Here is a 23,387-nt window from a genome sequence, read left to right as displayed (position 1 = left end):
CTAATTAGAATATTCTAAATTTTATACTTTTATAATCTTATATTTTCCTAACAAAATTCTAACCAATTGGCTTTATATGAATCTAATTCATCGTAGTTTGTTTCTCATAAGAAAAAATAATTAATACAAGAATTTTCAACTAATTTCTTGAAGATAATCACCCTTATAAATTTTTCTTTCATGACCGAGTGAACTCGACAACTAAAACAAGCCTTTCTTTTTATTCTTTGCCATTTTCTAAAAGGATTTACTATGAACCTCCTGCACACACTTTAGTGCCTTATTCCAATTTCCTATAGACCAAGTGTTTCATCCTCAATTTTCTTACATCTTTCTTCATTTGCTTCATCCTCAATTCTAGATAAACACTTTTTCTCTAATCTATATATATATGAACGAAAACCCATAAATTAAAATCTGCCTCTTGCAATAAAATTTCACCCTAAAAAAATTACTTATTTTGGGATTTCATTTATAAAATGTATAGAAATCTTAAAATCTTGAATTTGTTTCAATCTACCTTTATTTTAAACAGTTATAAGTTTCCCCGAAGAAAAAAAAAGGTTTAAAGATAAACAAAGATGGGGTGTAAAAATTTTGTTACAATAATAAATTTTACTAGTGTTTAATTGAATTTATCTTTGGATATTTAAGTAATTTCGATTGTTTTACGAGTGTTTAATTGAATTTTATTATACGTCCCAAATGTCTGGTTGAGTGATTTTCAAGTAAGTTTTATTTAACTGACCACCTTAATTTGAATCTTAAGTGAAGTCTACATATTTGAAACCATAATATTGGATTAAGTGCTACAACAAGTGCAATCCTTATGCTTAGTTACCAGCTTTGAGTTTGGAATCATAAATAGACAGTCAAAGATCAGCAAGAGGAATGTGAGGATAACATCAAGTCATCGTGTCCTTATGCCTTGGGTCGACGCATGCGCTACAATGGCCGTGATAAAAGTTCGCAATCCTATGAGGGTGAGCTTATTGCAAAATCCGATTCTCAATTTGGATTGTAGGTTACAACTCGCCTACACGAATCCGAAATCGCTAGTAGTCAATAGTCACCCAACTCAGCCCTACAATCTTTCTATAATTGTGATCATAATTTTGGGAAATTGTTGCGCCAATATAAAAAGAAAGTAGATTAATTAGAAAGAAATTGAGAACAAGCAAAGCAAAAAACGATAAAACATAAAACATTGTAGTTAGTAGATGAGCACATATGATAAATTTGTTATATGAAATCTCGCTATTTTGGCTGGTTAAAAGCTTAATTTGAAAACTATAATAAACAGAAAAAAATAAAATATATGTGTTTGATAAATTTTATTCATATCTAACACATATAAATTTTACTCATATAAGTGTAATTTTATTATATAAACATAATTAACAAAACATGCCTAAGTTTATGTTGACCGAAACATTTTTTTTAAAAAAAAATTCACATTTACATAAAAGAGGTTGAACTTATAAGATGAAAATTTTGATACTGACAAACAGAATTTGATTGATAAAAAATTATGAAATAAATTATTTTCAGCGTAGCCACAATAATTACAAACGAAAGAGCTAATTGTACATGCTTTTGACTCTAATTTGTTCTTTTATTCTCTCCCTAGGTTGCTCGGTCGATACGTGGTCGTTTCCCAAATTCTTACAATACAATCTTCATTTCATCGTCTCCCAACCCATCCATACATAATTTTACTCGTGTGAACCCTCTTTCGCACGTGCAATTTAAGCGGTGACTTAATCTATCCTTGTTTGTCTCTATCGTACGTCTCGATTACTTTCCCAAACGAAATCGTCGATCATCGTCGTAATCGTTCCTTTTCTGCGCCGGTACTGTCCGACCTCCGATCGCTATCGCTCCCGATTTTGCTACTGCTATTCCCAATTCAGGTTCGTTTTTCTTCTTATTGTTCAAACTACTGGACCAAACCTAGGGTTTCACTTATTGAAATTTCCAATTATTCTATTAATTACGCTATCAGGATAGGATCTAGTCGCCAATTTCCCAATTATCTAACCCTAACGAAATTAAATTCGATTGCTTGCTCAATCAATGCAATTGCTATCGTGTCTTCCAAATTGTGGTTAATTTTTATGACATCATTGTTCATTTGAACATATAGGTAACCACCACCTGGGCATTCTAGATTTTGTGAATACTTTGAAGGGTTATCGCTACAGCTACAGCTAAAGCAAGAAAAGGAAGAGCAGTATAGAATGAGTGGATGGTGGGATGATTATTTATTGGTGCAAAGCGTGTTGATTCAGCTATTATGCAGTATAATTTAGTATTGTTACTTTTATCAATCAAAAAGAGCAGTATAATATGAATGTACAGGCACATATATCAGCGGGGCAGGTTCCTAATCAAGGAGGACTGCCCCAGCAGAATGGAAACGCACTGCAACCTAATCAAATGCAAAATTTAGTTGGTGGTGTTTCTACCACTGCTGCTATTGCTGCCGGTGGTAGTGGTGGTGGGGTTACTCCACAGCGTAATATGTTCAATGCCGACCCTGACCTGCTCAGAGCACGAGGTTTTATGCGCGACAGAATGTAAGTCAAATCATTCTTTCTTTCTTTTCTGTGGTTTTAGCTTCAAATAAAAATATAAACCTAACTGGACAAGATGAGCAAGTAGGTTTATATTTGTATTAATCTATTCAACTTGTCCATTCAATTGCTGTAGGAGTTAATGGTACAAGGTCATGATAACCTAATATTATCAAAATTAATTCTGTAAATTACCTTATTCAAAACTAGGGAGAACCTTCTTTTTTCTTTTTCTTTTTTTTTTTGGGAACCTTGACAGTGTGAGCAAAATTTATTAATTAACACTAGAGAGAACTTGATTACATTACCAATTGAAAAATTCAGAGGAGAAACAATAATAGGAGATGAATGCAATACAAGAATTTGTTAGACTAGGCAATTGATGGCGTAGCCTTTCATACACACTATTTTTTTTCTTAATGCGCTTCAATTATTGAATGTTTGATTGGAGTTTATATTTATAAATGTTGACGAATATAAATGCCTTCAGTATTTTTTGTATTAAAAAAAAAAAAGTTACCCAAAAAAAGAGGAGATTGATATCAAGTTTACAATTTCTCTAATGCAAGAGGAGCTGCAGTATAGATACTATGCAAAATCAACATATAATATTATTGTAGAACAGCCTCCTGATTCTCCAAGATGAAAATAAAGACGTTTCCTAAATTCTCTAGTCATGAATATGATCCTGTGGTTACTCGATGGTCACATCTTAGGTCTTCTGCAACTAGGACTTGAATTTTCACATGTTATATCATAATATTATTTTTCAGATTGTTGAATTAGTAATTTTTATTTAGAAGTTACTTTTGGTTGGGTAGTCTTAGACAGTTTGGTGCTTTTATAAAGGAACCTCATATTCTTACCAGGAAATTTGTTTATGTTATGACTAAGTAATTTTATTTCATCCTTTCCAGCTTTGGAATGTTATTGCACCGCCAGACGCAAACAATTGATGAAACGCAGAGAACAAAGTTCAAAGATATTTCAAAACGCTTAGAGGAGGGTCTTTTTAAAGCTGCTTCTACAAAGGTTCTTTATTTTTCTCCTTGCCTTGTTTCTGCAAAAAATTTCTCTCAACTATTATTTCATTATTTGAACTCTCAAAGTTTTCCATAAAATAAGGTTACCTTTTTTACAAATAGTTATGCTGTTCTTTGGGAGTGAAGCAGAATGAATTGTTCCAGGATTGTTTTTAAGCAGTTCTTAATTTCATTTCATGTTTCTAAATCTGCAATTTCTGTTTAGGAGGATTATATGAATATGGATACCTTAGAGGCTCGTTTGAGTTATCTGATCAAGGGCAGACCTGGGAATAATCATAATCAAAGACATCAGCAGCTTGTAAATTCTTCTTCTTCCATTGGTACAATGATCCCAACACCTGGCATGTCACACTGTGGGAATTCATCCCTAATGGTCACATCGTCTGTAGATAGTTCAATGATAGCTGCTGGTGGATGTAACACTATAGCACCTACAACCGTCAACTCTGGGAGCCTGTTGTCAACTGGTGGCATACAGAGTAATTCCTATAATAGATCTGATGGTAATATAATTCTTACATTACCTTCATTAGTGCTGGTTGCTTTTCCTTTTCTTTTGCCAGTATTACAGAGTGTTTTTTTTCGCAGGAACCCTTTCTAATGGATATCAACAATCACCTGCCAATTTTTCCGTTGGTTCTAGTGGAAACATGCCATCAATGGGCGTCCAAAGAATTGCAAGTCAAATGATTCCTACTCCTGGATTTAACAATAATAGCAACCAGACCAACAGCAGCAGTAATCAGTCCTACATGAATCTGGAGTCCAATAATGGTGGTGGTTTTTCAACTGTTGAATCTGCTATGGTATCCCTACCACAGCAACAAAAGCAGCATGTTGGTGGTCAAAACAGCCGTATACTGCACAACCTTGGCAGCCACATGGGTAGTGGTATGAGGAGTGGTTTGCAGCATAAATCTTATGGGTTCTCTAATGGGGCTTTAAATGGTGGGTTGGGGATGATTGGGAACAATTTACTTGTAAATGAACCTGGCACTTCTGAGGGCTATTTGACAGGCACCCAATATGCTAATTCTCCCAAGCCCTTACAACATCACTTTGATCATCAGCGACCAATGGTGCAGGGTAATATATCTCGCTCTCTCTTTCCCCATCTGCATGTTTCCCTTACTGATTTATCACATGGTGTTTATTTCGCACACTTAAGCATAGAATTCCATGTTAATCTTTGTATGATGGTATTTCACAACTAAAAGTTCATTCATCAGGTGATGGATATGGAGGGAGCAATGCTGATTCTTATGGGACAGGGAACTTCTATGGTGCTGTAACACCTGTTGGATCAATGACCAATACTCCGAACATGAATTCAGGAAGCTTGCAGTCTATGCCCATAGCCAAAACAAGTGCTACGTTGATGGGTAATCAGTCAAATTTTCATGGTGCAACACAGGGCACACAGGTTAAGGCTCCATCAATTGATCAGTCCGAAAAGATGAATTTCCATTCTTCCTTATCTTCAAGAGACAATCTTCTACAGTCACAACAACAGCAACAATTCCCCCAACAGCCGCATCATGTTCAACAACAACAATTTGTTCAACATCAACGCCAACAGAAGCCGCAAAGTCAGCAGCAGCATTTGTTGAACAATGATGGTTATGGTCATTCTCAGATGTCTGATATGATCTGTCAAGTGAAGCGTGAACCTGGAATGGAGCAGCATAATGAAGTTATGCACTCACAAGGTCCTGAACAATTCCAGCTGCCTGAGTCACAAAACCAATTTCAGCTAACTTCTGCTGAAGACCGTTCAAGGGGTGCTCAGCATCTGTCTGTTTCATCTGGCCAGCATGATATCTGCTCATCACTAACACAAATGTCCCAGCCTATGCAACAAATGTTGCATTCTCATCAGTTGGTTGCAGATTCTCATAATGGTTTTAACTGCTTTTCTATAGGAGGACAATCAGAATCAGTTCCGCAAGGTCAATGGCATTCTCAATCACAAGAGAAGACTCACATGGCAGGAAACATGTCACATGAGCAGCATGTCCAAGAGGATTTCCGCCAGAGGATTGCTGCTCAAGGTGAAGCTCAGCGTAACAATTTATCTTCGGAAGTATCTGTTATCAGTCAATCTGTTGGTCCTAGAGTCATGGCAGAGCACCCAATTTCAAGGGGTGCTAGCTGCAGATTAACCAATGGAAACCGAGATAGACAATTTAGAAATCAACAGAGGTGGCTTTTGTTCTTGCGCCATGCTCGCCGATGTGCTGCTCCTGAAGGGAAATGTCAGGATGTTAATTGCATTACCGTCCAAAAATTATGGAGACATATGGACAATTGCACTTCATCTCAATGCCCTTATCCTCGTTGCCATCATTCAAAAATTTTGATTCACCATCACAAGCATTGCAGGGACCCAAGTTGCCCTGTTTGTGTTCCTGTCAAGAACTATCTACAGCAACAAAAAGAACGTGCTCGTCCAAAAACTGATTCTTGTTTGCCGAGTTCAGTTAGTGAGTCATGTAAATCTTATGATACTGGAGATGCTTCAGGTGGGATGATCTCTAAAACTCCAGCAGTTGTGGAGACTTCAGAAGATATACAACCTTCTCTAAAACGAATGAAGATAGAGCCATCTTCTCAATCTCTTGCTCCAGAGAACAAAAGTTCTACTGTATCAGCTTCTGCTATTGCTGAAACTCAAGTATCCCACGATGTTCTGCAACAAGATTACCAAAATGTCAAGATAGGAATGCCGGTAAAATCTGAGTTTATGGAAGTGAAGATGGAAGTTCCTGTAAGTTCTGGACAGGGGAGCCCTCATAATAATGAGATGAAGGATGATGTTGTTGAAAGTAACAACCAAAGGCCAGATGGTGAGCGTATTGTATATGATGAGCCTACTGCTTCAGCTAAGCAGGAAAACAATAAAGTTGAGAAAGAGAGCGATGTGGCTAAGCAAGAAAGTTTGACACAGCCTGCTGAAAATGCTGCTGCAACTAAGTCTGGAAAGCCAAAAATAAAAGGGGTATCACTGACTGAACTATTCACTCCTGAGCAAGTTAGAGAGCATATTTGTGGTCTCAGACAGTGGGTTGGCCAGGTATCCCAAGGAATCTTTTTATACAAACTAATCAGTGAAAGTTTGTTTTATGCACATGCTATTCTGTTTTGCATTGTGCTTGGAAATTGTCATTGAATTGACTTGGTGAAATGACAGGCCTTGTATATATGGGAGGAAGGGTACCATCAGAGCTTTAAACAGACTTATTTTACAGGATGCTATATTTCTCAAACACAATATTTTGGATCAGATCTTTTAATCTGTTTATAATTTATCTTCTATTTATTTATTTGTTCTTATTTTTGCTGTTAACTTTGTAAAAAGTATGTGTTCCTTGCTGAACTCGCCCTCATCACTATTTCAATGCTTAGTGCTTTTACACTTCAATGCAGCTAACATTAAAGCTTACATGTTCTGATCCCCTGTTGATAAAATATTTGATGTTTTTGGGTCCTCTTGCTCTTGAATTTCATTTGTTAATGGTGCTTTGAGGAATTTGACTGTTATCTATCCTGCATCCTAGATGTTGTCTGCACTGTTGGTTGATGTGTTTGTTCTTGTTATGCAGAGTAAAGCAAAGGCAGAAAAGAATCAAGCAATGGAGCATGCAATGAGTGAGAACTCTTGTCAGCTGTGTGCAGTTGAGAAGCTTACTTTTGAACCACCACCTATTTATTGCTCGCCATGTGGTACTCGTATTAAGCGAAATGCAATGTATTATACAATGGGTGCTGGTGACACACGGCATTATTTCTGTATTAAATGCTACAATGAGGCTCGTGGTGATACTATTGTCGTTGATGGGACTACCATTGCAAAGGCAAGGCTGGAGAAGAAGAAAAATGACGAGGAGACTGAAGAATGGGTAAGTTTTTTCTTTTCCATTCTGTATTTGTTAACGTTGCAAGGTGATCTAAAACAATCACTCTGATCATTTTGCCTTCAATGGTCATGTGCAGTGGGTTCAATGTGACAAATGTGAAGCCTGGCAACATCAAATTTGTGCTTTATTTAATGGTCGGAGGAATGATGGTGGACAAGCTGAATATACTTGCCCTAATTGCTACATAACGGAGGTTGAAAGAGGAGAGCGTAAGCCTTTACCACAGAGTGCTGTACTGGGGGCCAAAGATCTTCCAAGGACAATCCTTAGTGATCACATAGAGCATCGATTATTTAGAAGACTGAAGCAGGAGAGACAAGAGAGGGCAAGGATTCAAGGAAAATCATATGATGAGGTGATTTACGTTTATGCTGTCATATCTGTTGTTTTTCTGCTTGTGGTTCATTATATTCAGTTCAAGTGATATGCAGAATTTCTTTGGCAAAGTATTTTCAGTGTGCCTACCATATATTACCTGCTTGCCAATTTCTCTATCCAAGCAAGTGAAGCAGTTTAGGATCAAATGGCTAATTTGAAGAAAGATCATATTATTGTTTACTGTTAATCTAGCTAATTACTTCTTTCGATGATACAATTTTAGTCAGGAAGTTGTTAATGGAAGTTATTAAATTTTGATCTATCTAGCTATTTGAATCATTGGAATCCTTGTTTTAATATGAATCAAGTGTAACTAATTGCCGGAAGTTCCAGTTGGTTTGTTCTTGGTATTTATAGACGAGTAGTACTGGAACTTACTGCATGGTATTACACTAAATATTCTTCCTTTATTTTAGATTAATGTTTTCGTAGCATGTTCAACCATTTTAGAGGACTCTGCTGATGTGGAATATTTTCTAGTAATTGCTTCTGTGGGTTAAACTCAAGACTGTCCACATAGCAAATTCTGTTAGGTAATTTATCCTTTTATATTCTCTGTCTAGGTTCCTGGGGCTGAAGCACTTGTAATCAGAGTTGTTTCATCTGTTGACAAAAAGTTGGAAGTGAAGCAGCGGTTTCTTGAAATTTTCCAAGAAGAGAATTACCCTACGGAATTTCCTTATAAATCCAAGGTACAGAGAATTCGCTTTTAACTTAGTCGAAGGTGTTACTGTGATGATGATTATCATGTGTAACAACCCTTGAAAGATCGCCCAAAAAAAAAGGAAAAAGCTTCCTGAACTATAAACTTATGATTATTTCTTTCAGGTAGTTTTGTTGTTTCAGAAGATTGAAGGTGTAGAAGTGTGCCTATTTGGCATGTATGTTCAAGAATTTGGATCTGAATGCCAATTTCCTAATCAGCGTCGAGTTTATCTATCATATTTGGATTCGGTGAAGTATTTTAGGCCTGAGATTAAAGCAGTTACTGGAGAGGCACTGCGCACATTTGTTTATCATGAAATTTTGGTAAGTTTGAGATTGCAATTTAATTCTCTCTCTCTCTCTCTCTCTCTCTCCGCGCCTATCTTTTTGAATGAGATTAGTTATTGATTGGATTTAGGATATTTTTGGAGTTATTAATTTCTATGCTTGATCATGTTTCAGATTGGTTACCTTGAATATTGCAAGCTGCGTGGTTTTACCAGCTGCTATATTTGGGCTTGCCCTCCGCTAAAGGGTGAAGACTATATTTTGTATTGCCATCCAGAAATTCAGAAAACACCAAAATCTGATAAACTCCGAGAATGGTAAACCTAATAACCTCCAGAAAAGAAAGTTGCTGACTTTGTATGCTATAGGTCCTATTGTCCTCTTACTTCTTGCATGTTTCGATGCCTTTCTTCAGGTACTTGGCTATGTTAAGAAAAGCTGCCAAGGAAAACATCGTAGTTGATCTCACTAATTTATATGATCATTTCTTTGTATCCACCGGTGAATGTAGAGCTAAGGTAACTGCAGCCAGGCTGCCATATTTTGATGGTGACTATTGGCCTGGTGCTGCAGAGGATCTAATTTATCAGATTCGTCAAGATGAAGACGGGAAAAAACAGAATAAGGGGATAACCAAAAAAACCATTACAAAAAGGGCTCTAAAAGCATCTGGTCAAACTGATCTTTCTGGTAATGCGTCAAAGGATCTGCTACTTATGCATAAGGTAATTTTTATCCTCCGTATCTTTATTTATTTTATTTTTCTTTTTTTTGGTGGCTACACATAGTAATTGAATGATAGATAATTGATGTCCTTTTATTGGAGTTACTAAATTTTCCTCTGGTTATTCCAGCTTGGGGAGACCATTTGCCCTATGAAGGAAGACTTTATTATGGTTCATCTGCAGCATGCTTGCAATCATTGTTGTATTTTAATGGTATCGGGGAGTCGGCATGTGTGCAATCAGTGCAAAAACTTTCAGCTTTGTGATAAGTAAGTTTCTTTTGTTTTCACTTGCATTCTTGACTTATAGTTGTAAAATATGTAGATTTTATATGTTTGATATATAAACATATTCTTCTCAAGGACCTTTGGGTTAATTGTATATGCTTTGTTGCTCTTTTATTTTGTGTAAGTGTGGTTTGCTAATAGGATATTGTGGAAGCTTACATGTTCCTCTGTTTTGGGGATGGTTTTACTGTGCTCGTACCTTGTGTTTAGGCATATATACACTTTACGTTACATATATGAGATAGGTTAGGCTTAGCCGGTCTGTCGAATTTCCAGTGCTCTTTTCGTTACTGCTTGAATACAGTTCTGTTTACCTCAAAAAATGAATAATAAATAAATAAGTTCGTGAAGGTGTCTTCTCGTCTGTGAAGCCAGATTAGAGATGCCTCAGGAACTGGATATGTTTGTGTGAAACCACATGAAAAGTTATGAGATCATTTAGCAGAAGGAATATCAATATCAGAAATAAGACAAGCCTTTCCCTCTGCATGAGGGGCTAGGCGGTGATAAATTTTCACCCATGTGAATTTGGTGCTGTGGAATTTGTCCATCTTTTTCACAGCAACTAGTCTTCTTGAGGCTTGAGGTGGCAAGATAGTGATTATGGAAATATCTGAAGTTAGAGTAAAGACTATAGAACTCGTTGCAGCCATTACTTCGTGACAATACATGAATACTCAGGCAATAGGAACCACTGGTATTTCCAATCCCTGTTCTCTTTATGGCTTTATGCGTCCTTGTCTTGCTTTGCCTCTGCCAAATAAGATTGTCTGCATTCTAATTTATTTTACGGTAGGGGAATATTCAAATTTAATTGTGTTTATTCCTTGGGTTTCCTTTTTATTTTATTCTATTATTATTATTATTATTTTCTCCTTTTCTTTGATGTTTACACCGTCTACCTTAATAGGTGTTTTGAAGCAGAAAAGAAACGTGAAGATAGAGAGAGACATCCCGTCAATTCGAGGGAAGTACACATCCTTGAGGAAGTAAGTAATGTATGTATGGACTCAGGAATCTGGTTTTTACTGTTACTGCATCTTCATTTTCTAATTAAAATTTGATTTCTTGAAATCCTTTAGTTTCCAGTTACCGATGTGCCTGCTGATACGAAAGATAAAGATGAGATTCTCGAAAGTGAATTTTTTGATACCAGACAGGCATTTCTGAGTCTTTGTCAAGGAAATCATTATCAGTATGATACCTTGAGGCGGGCTAAGCATTCATCAATGATGGTCCTTTATCATCTGCATAATCCAACTGCACCTGCATTTGTGACAACATGCAATATATGCCATCTTGATATAGAAACTGGTCAAGGTTGGCGCTGTGAAGTTTGCCCGGATTATGATGTATGCAATGCTTGTTATCAGAAGGATGGCGGTATTGATCATCCACATAAATTGACAAACCATCCTTCCACTGCTGATCGCGATGCACAGAATAAAGAAGCCAGACAGCTACGAGTCTTGCAGGTGCTGTATACTCGTTGCCCGTCTACAATGCACAAGTTTTTTTTGTAGATATTTTCATTAAATACATAACCTTCACCATTTATCATTAATTTACATTGAACACCCTCCCCCCCCCAACCCCCTTCTCTTTTTCTTCCTCTTTTCCCCTTTCCAAATAAATAATTAAATAAATAACATGTGCATGATTTTTTTAGTTTTAAATAATGATTTCTCAGGATCGGCAACCTTGCTTCTTTCAAAGTTCATTCTAACGTGATTGGTATCTCTCATTTCAGCTTAGAAAAATGCTTGATCTTCTGGTTCATGCATCACAATGTCGTTCTCCACACTGCCAATATCCTAATTGCCGTAAGGTGAAGGGGCTTTTCCGACATGGTATACAATGCAAAACACGTGCGTCTGGAGGTTGTGTCCTTTGTAAGAAAATGTGGTATCTCCTGCAACTCCATGCTCGAGCATGCAAAGAGTCTGAATGCCACGTACCACGCTGCAGGTTTACATTGTTCTCATCTATATAGTCAAGAACTACTGAATAATTTTCTACTTATTCGTTGTGTTTACATTGTTCTTATCTTTATAGTCAAGGCTGCTGAATAATTTTCTACTTGTTATGTTTAATTTATGTAAACGTTTCTTGTTATTACAGAGATCTCAAAGAACATTTGAGGAGGCTCCAGCAACAGTCTGATACACGGAGAAGGCAGGCTGTAATGGAGATGATGAGGCAGAGAGCTGCAGAGGTTGCTGGCAATGCTGGTTGAGCAATCTGTACATGTAAATATGACATTTTGTTGAGAAACCACCAGATATTTTGTGCTGGTCTGCCCGGGCAACTGTCTATAACAAAGCAGTGATGGGGAGAAGTGGTAGAACTAGATAGTTGTGAGGTACACTCAGAATATACAATGGAATGGTTCGTCATCACTTGCTTGCTTGGGAACAATCTTTGATAGTCCAAGACCCAATTTCCCTTTGAAAAGAGCAAGTGAATTTTTTCCAAGTCTAGAGCTGCCGTCGTCGTGAACAGCCGCTAACTAGTCATCGGAGAAGAGAGTACTGATTCTTATTGCTGATTTCTGTCGGTCGGTGGTCTGATTGGTGATTCTTTGATTTTATCTTACTGTATTTTCTAGTGCCATCATTGGATGGCGAGTGTACTATAATTGTTCTAATTTGTTTAAAAGTGTTTTCTTTCATACAAAGCAATGTGGGAGGGAGGTTAGTTTCAATCCCTTTTATCTGTTTAAAATCTTTCTAGATATTCAACTCCAAAGCTTTTTTTTTCTTTTTTGGGTAGAATGTCTTATCATTAGTTCCTTTTAAAAGATGGGAAGGAAAAAAGGAGCAGCAGCCCATCAGAATTCAGACCTGCACTAGTAATTAATTTCATTAATACTTGTGTAAGTTAAATGTTATGTTTACGATTACATTTATACGCAAATGAATGCATCGTGATTGTTGTGCACATTCTCTCTTTTTCCGCCGTGAAGCTGAACCGCAATTTTTAAGTTCGAGCAAATGGCATCGTGTTGTCTGTCATGCACGTCGTGGACGATTGAATCTACCAAATGAAGGCAGTGGTCAAGTCCAAATTAAATGGGTCAATTACTTTCGCCATTGAAAAAATATTTGTCTATTATTATAACACGTGTCAAAGAATGAGAGGGAACTGGATTCTGAACGTGGCGCCTCCTGACTCTGTTTCCATTCTGTGGTCTCTACTTTCTGTTTCCATTTTTGGCCTCTCAACACCACAGATTATGGATCATCTTCACCAAAATACCTACTAGTGGTGTTCTAATGATAAAAATTAACACAAAAAAAAAAAAAGAGAATATCAAATCACGGACAAATAGCTGGGATTATAAAATAAACAAGTTAAAAAAGAAAAAAATGCAATACCAACAACAAGGACATCATGACTGCAACTGCAACAACTGTAACCCCGAATCCTAAACTGAGCAGTGCATATTCCTACTCGCATTATTTTCAAAATCACAGCAGTCCAAAATGGACACTCGAAATGAACGCTTGCAAATGGCATTACTGTCGTCGAGGCCAGATGATTGTCACCAAAGCGTCCTCCTCTGGCTCTGGGAATAAGGAAAAAGCGGGCAAAAGATCAACCAATACCAAGAAGAGCAACACTAATACTAACCCAGATGCTCTAACTCAACAACAACAACAGCAGCAGCAGCAGCAGCAGCCAGTGTCTATAAGTTTAGATGACGTGAACCCGGTTGGGTTGGGGAGGAAATCTCGACAGATATTTGATGAAGTTTGGAGGAAGTTCTCCGGGTTAGGACAAATATCTAGAACTACTCGAGCCGATGACAAGGATTCTTTAGATGCGCTTTTGATTAGAGAAGGTCCCATGTGTGAGTTTGCTATTCCTGGTGCTCAGAATACTACTGTGCTTGTGGTTGGTGCCACTAGTCGTATTGGCAGGATCGTCATCAGGAAGCTCATGCTCAGAGGTTACTCTGTCAAGGTGTTATTTTTTTTTTTTCTCCCCTCTCTCTCTCTCCCCCCCTCTCTCCCGTAGTACTAAAACTTCAGCCTTTAATAACATGAATGTACGAATCTGCTGTTGTAGTTAGATGTATTTGCAATGTTTTGACATGGCTTGCTCGGATTATACATTATTTTGGCTTCATCATCTCATTTTCTCTTCAGAAAAGCAAATTGTTAAGTTGGCTTCGCCATTTGTCATGATGGTAGGACTTGGTACATTAACAGGTTAAAGTGGCGCCACCAACTAGTTCGAAAATAAGAAATTTAGTAACCATTTTGAGGAATTGTTTCCAATTTGCTCCTAGACTTTGTTATCTTTTAGTGATCATCTATGATTCAATTGCTCTTGATGGTAATTCTATTCTTAGGCTTTGGTAAGGAAAGCGGATCAGGAAGTGGTGGATATGCTTCCCAGATCAGTGGAGATAGTGATTGGGGATGTTGGGGATCCCTGCACTCTTAAGGCTGCGGTTGAAAATTGCAACAAAATTATTTATTGTGCTACGGCGCGTTCTACCATCACTGGGGATCTTTTTAGAGTTGATTACCAAGGGGTTTACAACGTTACTAAAGCATTTCAGGTTTGGCCTCTTCTTAAATTGTCTACCTATATCTGAATGTAGTCTCTCTGTGCACCCAGTGATTTGTGTGTGAATTACCACTGTACTTCACTAATTGAAACAAAGCAATGCTATTCAAGCAGTGTTCACTGCACTTTCTCTGAGCTTTTGAATGATCCTAATTGGATTTCTTTAAGTAAACTTGTGTTTTTTTTTTGTTGCTTACGAGAACTCTTTATAAAAAATCACTAATTATTCATGGTGGTTAAACTGCACCCATCAAAAATTATTTCTGCAAAAAATAATCTCTGTTTAAATTCCAGGACTTCAATAATAAATTGGCACAACTGCGGGCAGGAAAAAGCAGCAAAAGCAAACTTCTGCTTGCAAAGTTCAAATCGGCAGATTCATTGAATGGGTGGGAAGCTCGTCAAGGAACTTATTTCCAGGATGTGGTTGCTTTTAAGTATGATGCAGGAATGGATGCTAAATTTGAACTGTCTGAAACAGGAGATGCTGTCTTTTCAGGTAAATTTGATGGACTTTGAGATCTCTTATTTACGTTCTGTTTGGAGCAAGTTAAATTCAGGGGTGCATTCATTAGTTAATATCAGTTTTCAAACCTGTACACGACAAACTGCTGTGATTTTTTATTTAATCTTGTAGTAAAATTATGGCAGCTACACACAGAAAGAGAGAGAGAGAGAGAGAGAGATTATCTTTCATCTATCCGACTTTAACTCTCTTCATTGTATTCAACAAATCTAGGATATGTTTTCACCAGAGGAGGGTATGTTGAACTGTCAAAAAAGCTTTCACTCCCTCTGGGTTGCACCCTTGACAGGTAGGATTCTTTGATTCAGTATTTGCTGGCTTTAGGAAATCTTTTGGATTTTTTCACTTTCCCAATTAGATGCTTCTCACATCTCTATGATGGTTTTTCCTGGTTAGGTATGAAGGCCTAGTTCTCTCTGTTGGTGGGAATGGAAGATCGTATGTTTTAATCCTTGAAGCTGGTCCTTCGGCAGACAGAAGCCAAAGTAAATTGTATTTTGCAAGATTTAGCACAAAAGTAGGATTTTGTAGGGTAAGGCCCTCTTATTTCTTAGTAAACTGTTGAATTCTCATTTTCCCAATTATTTCTTGTTATAATTTTTTGCAAGCCTGAATGTATTCTCCATAATTCACCTCTACAAAAATGGCAGGTCAGAGTGCCATTTTCATCCTTCCGCCCTGTGAAACCAGATGATCCACCAATGGATCCTTTCCTTGTACACACAATGACCATCCGATTTGAGCCCAGACGACAGGTTTTTCCCTGATGATTTCACAGATTTCTATGCAATCATGTTAATTGCCTTGTCGTCTTGCTTCCTATTTTGTTAAACTTGTATGAGAATCCTGCATGCTTATCATTTTCTGTTATTGAGACAATATCTGCTCAGTGCTCAAATGTTTTTGGTTTACTATCATCCAAATATGATGATACTGCATTCCTAGTGGATATATGAAGTGTAGTTAATTGAAGCAAATCAAGCAATAATTGATGTCAAATTTTAACTTTCAGTTTCAAAATCCTTGATTCTTTTATCTTGGTGGGAGTTATTCTTTTTTGAATATGCACTTAAGTAAGACGAAACTTAATCCGACCAAAATAAAAATGACCCCTAGATAAGTCTAACTTGTCCTTCATCATTATGATTTACTTTATTTTTATTGTTTTGGTGTTATTACTATAATCTTGCTAGGGATAGTTTTATGATTAGGAATTTACTTGATTTCAGTAAGGTTTTAACGTAGTTTGTTGATTTCTTAACAAAGTTGTCTAATCTTCCTACTCCCGTTTTGAGCTCAAGAATATTATATCTGTGGACCTTCTATTAAGTAATTAACGAGCTATGTTAAATGTTCTGTTTTTTTAATTTAAAAAAATTATTAATTAAACATACAAGCACACTTTTGAGACTTGAATCCAAGACCTAGGTCTTGGTAAGGCTGTCCACTAACCAGGGAGCCAGGCCTTGGTCTCTAAATGTTCTGTTCCGTTCAACTGCTTTCTCCTGAGGTTCTTTATCACGAAATGCAAGTTTGATGCCATAATAATTTGTATCCAAGCATGAACCAAAGCCCTTATTCATCAAAATCATGTAAGAAATTTAAAATAGTGCACAAAATTTGGATATATTTTGATGTTTTACCAAAAACTCCGAACCACATGATGATGGTCCTAACAGGAGGCATCATGTCAAAATCCAAATTTGCAAAAATTAATTTGTCGAAGAGCACCGGAAAACTGGCTGCTTGTGATATTTATAATCTCTCATAAACTGTTAGTGCAACTGTATCATTCATGTTCACACTGCTGATTCCATATGTTATTCTTGCTACAGAGACCTGTTGAGGGACCTTCTGGAGCAAAGCAAGACCTAAGAAGCTTTAAGCTTATATTGGAGTATATAAAAGCCTTGCCTGTAAGTTTTTTAATGTGTAATTCTGAGCAAACTTCTTTTTGTATATGCTTGGGTATGAAGTATCCATTTCTAAGATTGTGCTGTATTTCTGTCTTCTTAGACTATTTTCAAGAGTGTCTTCTTGTGAATCATGGGGTAGAGTGGAAGTTAGACATGACATAAGATTCCAGTTCTGAGAATAAACTCCTAGCAGTATGATTTACTGACTGATACATTAGGCATAATACTCTGAATTTTCAGAGCATAATAACTGTAACATAAATGGGTGATTTATAGTTTCTGTGAAGAATCCATGAGATGATATTTGCAGAATATTGATAGTGCCTGTTTGTTTTCATTCTACTCAACATGTACCATTATTAGCAGATCAATCCTTTTGGGGATTGCATGAAGTTCTTTTGGTAAAAATATTTATTATTTTTGTCTTTATCTAAATGACATTTCTGTATGTGCAAATCAGTTTGAAGACAATAAATTCCCCTTTTCCGCAGCCTTGAAAAAATGTGTTAGTGGATTTTTTGCAGACTGGGCAAGAAACAGACTTCGTCTTAGTGTCTTGCACAGGATTAGGGGTAGAACCTAGCAGAAGGGAGCAGGTTCTTAAAGCCAAGAGGGTTAGTCTCTCACTTTCTTCTGTTCTCTATATTGTGTCAAAAGTTCATTTCATTTTTGTTTTTCGTCAGTTAAGTCGTGTCTATATTTACAAATTTCTTTAGGATGGCGAAGATTCATTGAGACGATCAGGCCTTGGGTATACAATCATTCGCCCCGGTCCCCTTAAGGTAAATCTTCTGTGCTACTAATATTGCTGTTTCGGACTTAATACTAAAAACCTCTTCAAATATTTAATAATGCCTGCCTTTTTTTTTTTTGGGGGTGTCTCAACTTATGCCTTCACTGCTTTACAAATTTAAAAAATCTTAACCATCTTCTCTGAGCTAATAATCATAAGTTGGTTCTTACAGGAGGAACCTGGTGGCCAGCGTGCTTTAATTTTTGATCAAGGAAACAGGATTACACAGGTGAGAACAGTTTGCCCGTTTGACCAATGAATATAATGGTTGAAATCCAATCTTACCTTCTGTCTCTTCATTCAGGGCATCAGCTGTGCTGATGTGGCCGATATCTGTGTTAAGGCATTGCATGATTCAACTGCAAGGAACAAAAGCTTTGATGTGAGTTGTATTTTGTTTGATTTTTTACATAGTTTTAAATGGGAGGGAACTAAGGTTCTTCAATTGCGTGCAGGTATGTTATGAGTATGTTTCTGAGCAAGGGAAGGAGCTGTATGAGCTGGTAAAGAGAACCAATCAGTAAATTATTCCATTATGTTTCTTTCCCCCCTGGCTTGGCTAGTACACTTTTAACTGATTATTCTTATTTGATCCATCTGCAGGTTGCACATTTGCCTGATAAAGCAAATAATTATTTGACACCAGCACTATCTGTTTTAGAAAAAAACACTTAACCACCTTCTGAGACTAGTTAACCATTATGTGCAGTTTTCCCCTTAACTGGAGGTATACAATACCATGTAAAGTTATCAACAGAATGTGTCTTCTTCCGGCTCAGTGGGTTCTTTTGTTTGTGATATATATAGCAGACCTCTCATAGAACATTGTTAAATTTTTTTTTTTTTTTACTTTTAATTATTATTATTTTAGTGTAACTAATTCATTTTGTCAAAGGGTCAAAGGGTATGGAAAAAAGAGCACTGTCTTACTCGCAAACTTGCCTTCCATGCAAGAACATGTTATGTATTGAGTTTAACCATGAGATGGCACAAAAATTTGAGGGGTAACGAAGCGGGTGGTCGTAGCCGTGTGATCTTCTCCAATGGGTATCAAAACACTGGGAAGCACGAACCGGTTAGGTGGGTAAGTCGGTGAATTTTGGCTGGTTGTAACTTGGGGATTAACCAAATTTGAAATAAACCTAACAGAAAAACTAGAGGATCTCACCAGGTGATGGCATGCAATGTTACTTGTGGAAGTGAACCCGAATGCATAAATTGCAGTTTATTTGATGGGATGCTGTTATGAATTTATTGGCTGATGAAGAGATTATGATCAGGGGTGTTTAATGGTTCAAGTTCAGTGATTTTTGTCCAATTTAAGTTCAATTTTCATTTATTGGATTTTATATTTTGCATCTAACTGGATCTAATCACTTGTTGAAATCTAATAAATCTAAATTAATGTAAAATCGGATACAAACTGATCTGTTTTGACTAGGGATGGCAATGGGCACTGCCCGCAGCGGGTTTGCCATTACCAAACTCAAACCCGCACAAAATTTAAATTACCAAACCCACCCGCAACCCGCAGCGAGTTTTAATTTTTTTAAAAAAATCCACCCGCAGCGGGTTTTAACAATTACCAAACCCGCAATGGTATCCGGCGGATTTTTTGCGGGTTTCCGTATTTAAAATCACAAATATTTAATATATAAATTTATAATAATAACCTCAAGTTCCATATAACATATTCAATTTTATATTTAAACAGTGTAAATGAAAAATTAAAATTTCCACATCAATTCAACACAAATTCTCAAATTTAAGTATAAATTATACAAATCTATTTAAAAAACACAAACTAATATCTAAAAATAATAATTACATTTCATATTATCATTTAAAACAAGATCAAAGAGAATATATTTATTTTATTCACCACCATAAGCACCCATCTAACACAATGCCTAAAATAATAATTAAGATTAATATTTTCAAATACTAATTCGAAGGGAAATGCCTTTAGTTTTCTTTAGGTTATGACTTTAGAATAAGAGATGAGCCATATACACACATACACAACTTTGAGCCTTTTGCTATTTGGTAATTTGATTAATTACATTATTTTCTTTATATATTTTTATATTTAAATTAAATTAAAAATATTTGAAAAAAATTATTGCGGGTTTGGTGGATATCCATGCGGGTATCCACCGGGTATAAGATTAATACCAAACCCACCCGCATCCATATGCGGGTTTTAATTTATAATACTAAACCCGCCCGCAACGGATAAAATTACCCGCAACGGGCGGGTTTTGGCGGGTGGGTTTGGGCGGGTTTGCGGGTTTGCGGGTACAATTGCCATCCCTAGTTTTGACCCAATCAGTTTGATTAAAATAAAAATTTGGAAGTTATAAATTGCTTTTCCGGGCATTAATTAATAACAATTGAAAAAAAATAAAATATTAACTACTTCAATATTTTTATGATTAATGAATTTTATTATCATATATACACTTCAATTCTCCAAATATTATGCTAAAAGAAAATTTCCAGTTAAATATGAGAGTGACATGTGATCTTTTAAAAAATAAATAAAAATTAAAAATTAATTGATTGTATTGGATTGATTTACATAGGTTGATCTCATGTCAGAGTGTGGTTACCGGCTAAGATTGAATTTGAATAAAAGGTCCATTCAATCTAATGAAAATGTTAATCTATAAAATAATAATAATAATAATTTTGAAAATGTTATGTTGATGGATCGCGATTCGCGAACAGCTCGTTTGTTACGTTGTTTTCTGCATAATCTTGACAATGCGCCTGCACGGACGAGATTTTAACACATTTGGATCAGCCAGCTTTCCAAGAAACACAGGATACACAAAGCTCATGATTAAAAACTCGGTAGAAGTAGGACCACGGCATCAAGAGATAAGATAATATATCCTTGGCGTCTGGCCTCTTTAACTCCTCGTCAGTTTTGTTGAAAATGAAAGCACAAATTAAAAAAACTCATCCTTGAGACACTACCATCAACATAATGCCCATTTATGTCGCAACTCCAGCTCTTTTAAACAGAATCTCAATTAACTTGGCGTATCTCAACAGCGGGAAGAACCACAAAACTCTCATCAAGAAAACAAGTCGGAACTGTTGCTGCAGTATAGCAACTTCAGCCTCTGGCTTATTTGCAGCTGCTGTAGTTATAGCCGCTGCAGCCTCAGACGGCATTGGGACCCCACAGGATCAAGCGGAGACACTTTCAAACATTCCTCAGGAGCTTTCCGGTGATTGTGCTTCGGGAAACGATTGCAGAAAGCCTAGAATCCAACGACCCAAGTCTAGGAAAGCCGAGTCATGCACTATCAAATGTGTCACAACTTGCATACGAGGAGGCGATGGATCCCCCGGCGAAGGCCCTCTGAATGTCCGTAGGTAATATAAAAGATAATTTAATTCGATTCTGGATAGGTAGCTCCTTAGTCCATGATCTTTTCCACCTTTTCATTTGTTTACCAAAGTTTATTTTTGTGTTAATTGATGTTAAAGTTATACCTCAAGTTGCAGTAAGATTATAATTTTGATCACTTACTCGTACAAGATCAAACTAAAGCTGCGTTAGTACAATGTGCAAAATGAAGCAAAGCAACAAGCAATAATCTATTTGGTTTATGATTCCAGTCAACTGGAAATCTTGCTTTGTATAATCTGGAAGAAATGCTAGCCGAAGTAATATGTAGAATTAATAGTCTGAAAGTCATACTTACTTGAAAATTAAGCCCTTCACCTGAATTTGTAGGCTGACCTTGACATCTTTTATATATCTATTGTTGCTTTTGCATTTTTACAGACCAATAGTGGTTTTCAAGGAAGGGTTTCGAAGCCGTCGATACTGGTAAATGTTTTCTTCTTAACCTTTAACTACTACTGCTCGTACTCAAAAGCACGAAGTTGTTCTGCATAACTAATTATTTCTTAAAATTTAGCGATACCCTTACATATTTCTTGGACATCTAATTACTGGTTTTTAGCTTTTGTAATGATGTTTCTTTCAACAATGAGTCTATTTCCATTGCATCATGAGTCGTGAGAAAGGACTTGATATCAAATTAAGAAGACCTTTGGCTAAGCATTCCTTTTTTTGATGTTGAGAGCAAGAAACAATGTTTTCCCAAAGCGCAAAGAGTATTAATGCAAATCTGGGATCAGATGAAATGGAACTCAGGTTTCCTGTTTACTGACAAATATTTTTTAACAAAAAAACAGTAAGCGGTCGAATACCAATTGTGCTTAAGAGCTTTGCAAAATAAAGGTTGTTAATAAAGTAAAGGATTTATACTTTCCCGTCAAAGAATACTGTATATATTTTTGTAATTTATTAATGGCATTTCCTCCTGTCCTGTGCAGTTTGGTGGAGTGTTCAGACATATGTAATCTGATTGGAGATGGAGATGACGGACCTTGAATATGAAGTACTGTTTATGATTTTTATATATGCAACTTAAAACAGTTTTTGTTTTCAAGAAAGAAATTCTTTGGCATGTTGAACGTTGATAAATGTTCTTTCAGTTTCTAAGAAAATCAATCTAGTTTATGTGAAATATAGATTTTACAGCTCATAGGATTAATATGGTGAAAATTTACAAACATGTATCCGATCAGTTGCATTTTCTAAGCAAACCAAAATGATGAAACCACATGCGTGCAGTTACTAAAACTCATAAGCTTTAAACGACAGAGGCAAGCGCCATTTTGAGACCAGCTTTAAAGTCACATGAGTTCAAAGCAGTCAAAATGTACTTCTTGACAGTTAGCTGCAAATGGATTTACAGGATCGAGGAGGAGATTCAAGTATCGAAACTTAGAAGATATAAAGTCAGGTTTGTTGTCAAAGGCTTTACACTAAAAGAGGCGATTGACTTCACTAAGGATTCTCCCTAGTGGTCAGACATGCATGCCTCCCTCAGGATCCTTTTCGCAATGCTGGCTGTGAAATGACACTTGAATGTAAAACTGCTATCCTCATGGTAATTAGGCCTAAGAAGAGACGCACATATCGTCACGACCTAACCACAGTTGTTTCATTAATTCCGAGAAGGATGATTAGGTTTCTCTAAAAGAGATGTAACTTTGTTTGCTGTACTTATTTCAGGAAGCTAAGTGAACATGAGATATGATCTATCTGCGGTTATTTGTTGATGATATGCTGCTGCATGTAGGGACGTGAACCATTACGAAATTTTGAAGTAGCAACCCGCGTGAGTTTGAGATGAAGGATTTAGGACCTGCCAACTTGATATACTGCAGATGATAAAAAATAGATCTATTTCTCTTACAAGAAGACTGCATCAACAAGGTTCTTGTTGAGAGGTTTCAAATGCTTGGATCCAAACCTGTACAAATACCATTACCAGCTCTCTTCAAATTATTTTATCAACAGTGCCCCAAGACCGAGATTGATAAGTCTGCAACTGAAGAAACATATATTTATCGCAAGTGTCGCGGGATATTTGATGTATGTAATGGTTCTGATCAGGCTTGATGTATTTAAATTCTATGAGTGTCATTAGTAAGATATGTTTGGGGGATGAACTAGGGCGACCACGATAAGGTATTTGTTCGGGCATTATCGTGCCCTCCTCAAAGTAAAAATAATGCAAAAAACAGATAAATAACGAGGAGGTGAGATTGTGTGGAGGT

General features: G+C 36.6%; 3 protein-coding genes across 6 annotated transcripts; all 3 read left to right on the top strand.

The window, feature by feature from the left end:
- The first annotated feature begins 1,700 nt into the window (after positions 1-1,700).
- On the top strand, positions 1,701-12,862 carry LOC18033742 (histone acetyltransferase HAC1). 2 transcript variants are annotated; one of them, XM_006425141.2, is made up of 17 exons: positions 1,701-1,913; positions 2,147-2,579; positions 3,494-3,608; positions 3,825-4,125; positions 4,211-4,708; positions 4,852-6,695; positions 7,225-7,521; positions 7,616-7,894; positions 8,481-8,609; positions 8,746-8,946; positions 9,085-9,227; positions 9,326-9,635; positions 9,765-9,904; positions 10,833-10,911; positions 11,005-11,397; positions 11,673-11,890; positions 12,044-12,862. In XM_006425141.2, the coding sequence occupies exons 2-17, from the start codon at positions 2,350-2,352 to the stop codon at positions 12,156-12,158; spliced, it is 5,292 nt and encodes a 1,763-aa protein (XP_006425204.1). In that variant the 5' UTR covers positions 1,701-1,913; positions 2,147-2,349; the 3' UTR covers positions 12,159-12,862. The 2 variants fall into 2 exon arrangements, with proteins under 2 accessions (XP_006425204.1, XP_006425203.1); XM_006425140.2 differs by having other exon boundaries at positions 10,833-10,920.
- Positions 12,863-13,205: 343 nt separating this feature from the next.
- Positions 13,206-19,068, top strand: LOC18033685. 2 transcript variants are annotated; one of them, XM_006425139.2, is made up of 13 exons: positions 13,206-13,888; positions 14,280-14,492; positions 14,795-14,999; positions 15,240-15,315; positions 15,423-15,558; positions 15,677-15,781; positions 16,862-16,942; positions 17,467-17,556; positions 17,659-17,724; positions 17,908-17,964; positions 18,040-18,117; positions 18,191-18,238; positions 18,339-19,068. In XM_006425139.2, exons 1-13 carry the CDS (start codon positions 13,316-13,318, stop codon positions 18,408-18,410), a joined length of 1,800 nt encoding a protein of 599 aa, XP_006425202.1. In that variant the 5' UTR covers positions 13,206-13,315; the 3' UTR covers positions 18,411-19,068. The 2 variants fall into 2 exon arrangements, with proteins under 2 accessions (XP_006425202.1, XP_024035399.1); XM_024179631.1 differs by lacking the exons at positions 17,908-17,964; positions 18,040-18,117; positions 18,191-18,238; positions 18,339-19,068 and having other exon boundaries at positions 17,403-17,556.
- A 1,526-nt stretch (positions 19,069-20,594) lies between these two features.
- LOC18033885 lies at positions 20,595-22,158 on the top strand. 2 transcript variants are annotated; one of them, XM_006425138.2, is made up of 3 exons: positions 20,595-21,122; positions 21,538-21,582; positions 22,095-22,152. In XM_006425138.2, exons 1-3 carry the CDS (start codon positions 20,728-20,730, stop codon positions 22,150-22,152), a joined length of 498 nt encoding a protein of 165 aa, XP_006425201.1. In that variant the 5' UTR covers positions 20,595-20,727. The 2 variants fall into 2 exon arrangements, with proteins under 2 accessions (XP_006425201.1, XP_024035198.1); XM_024179430.1 differs by lacking the exon at positions 21,538-21,582 and having other exon boundaries at positions 22,095-22,158.
- Positions 22,159-23,387: the final 1,229 nt, after the last annotated feature.

Source organism: Citrus clementina, unplaced genomic scaffold (assembly GCF_000493195.1).
Source record: "Citrus clementina cultivar Clemenules unplaced genomic scaffold, Citrus_clementina_v1.0 scaffold_8, whole genome shotgun sequence".
Lineage (NCBI taxonomy): Eukaryota > Viridiplantae > Streptophyta > Magnoliopsida > Sapindales > Rutaceae > Citrus > Citrus x clementina.
The sequence above is the reverse complement of the archived record's forward strand: the minus strand, read 5'-3'. Positions and strand labels throughout refer to the sequence as shown.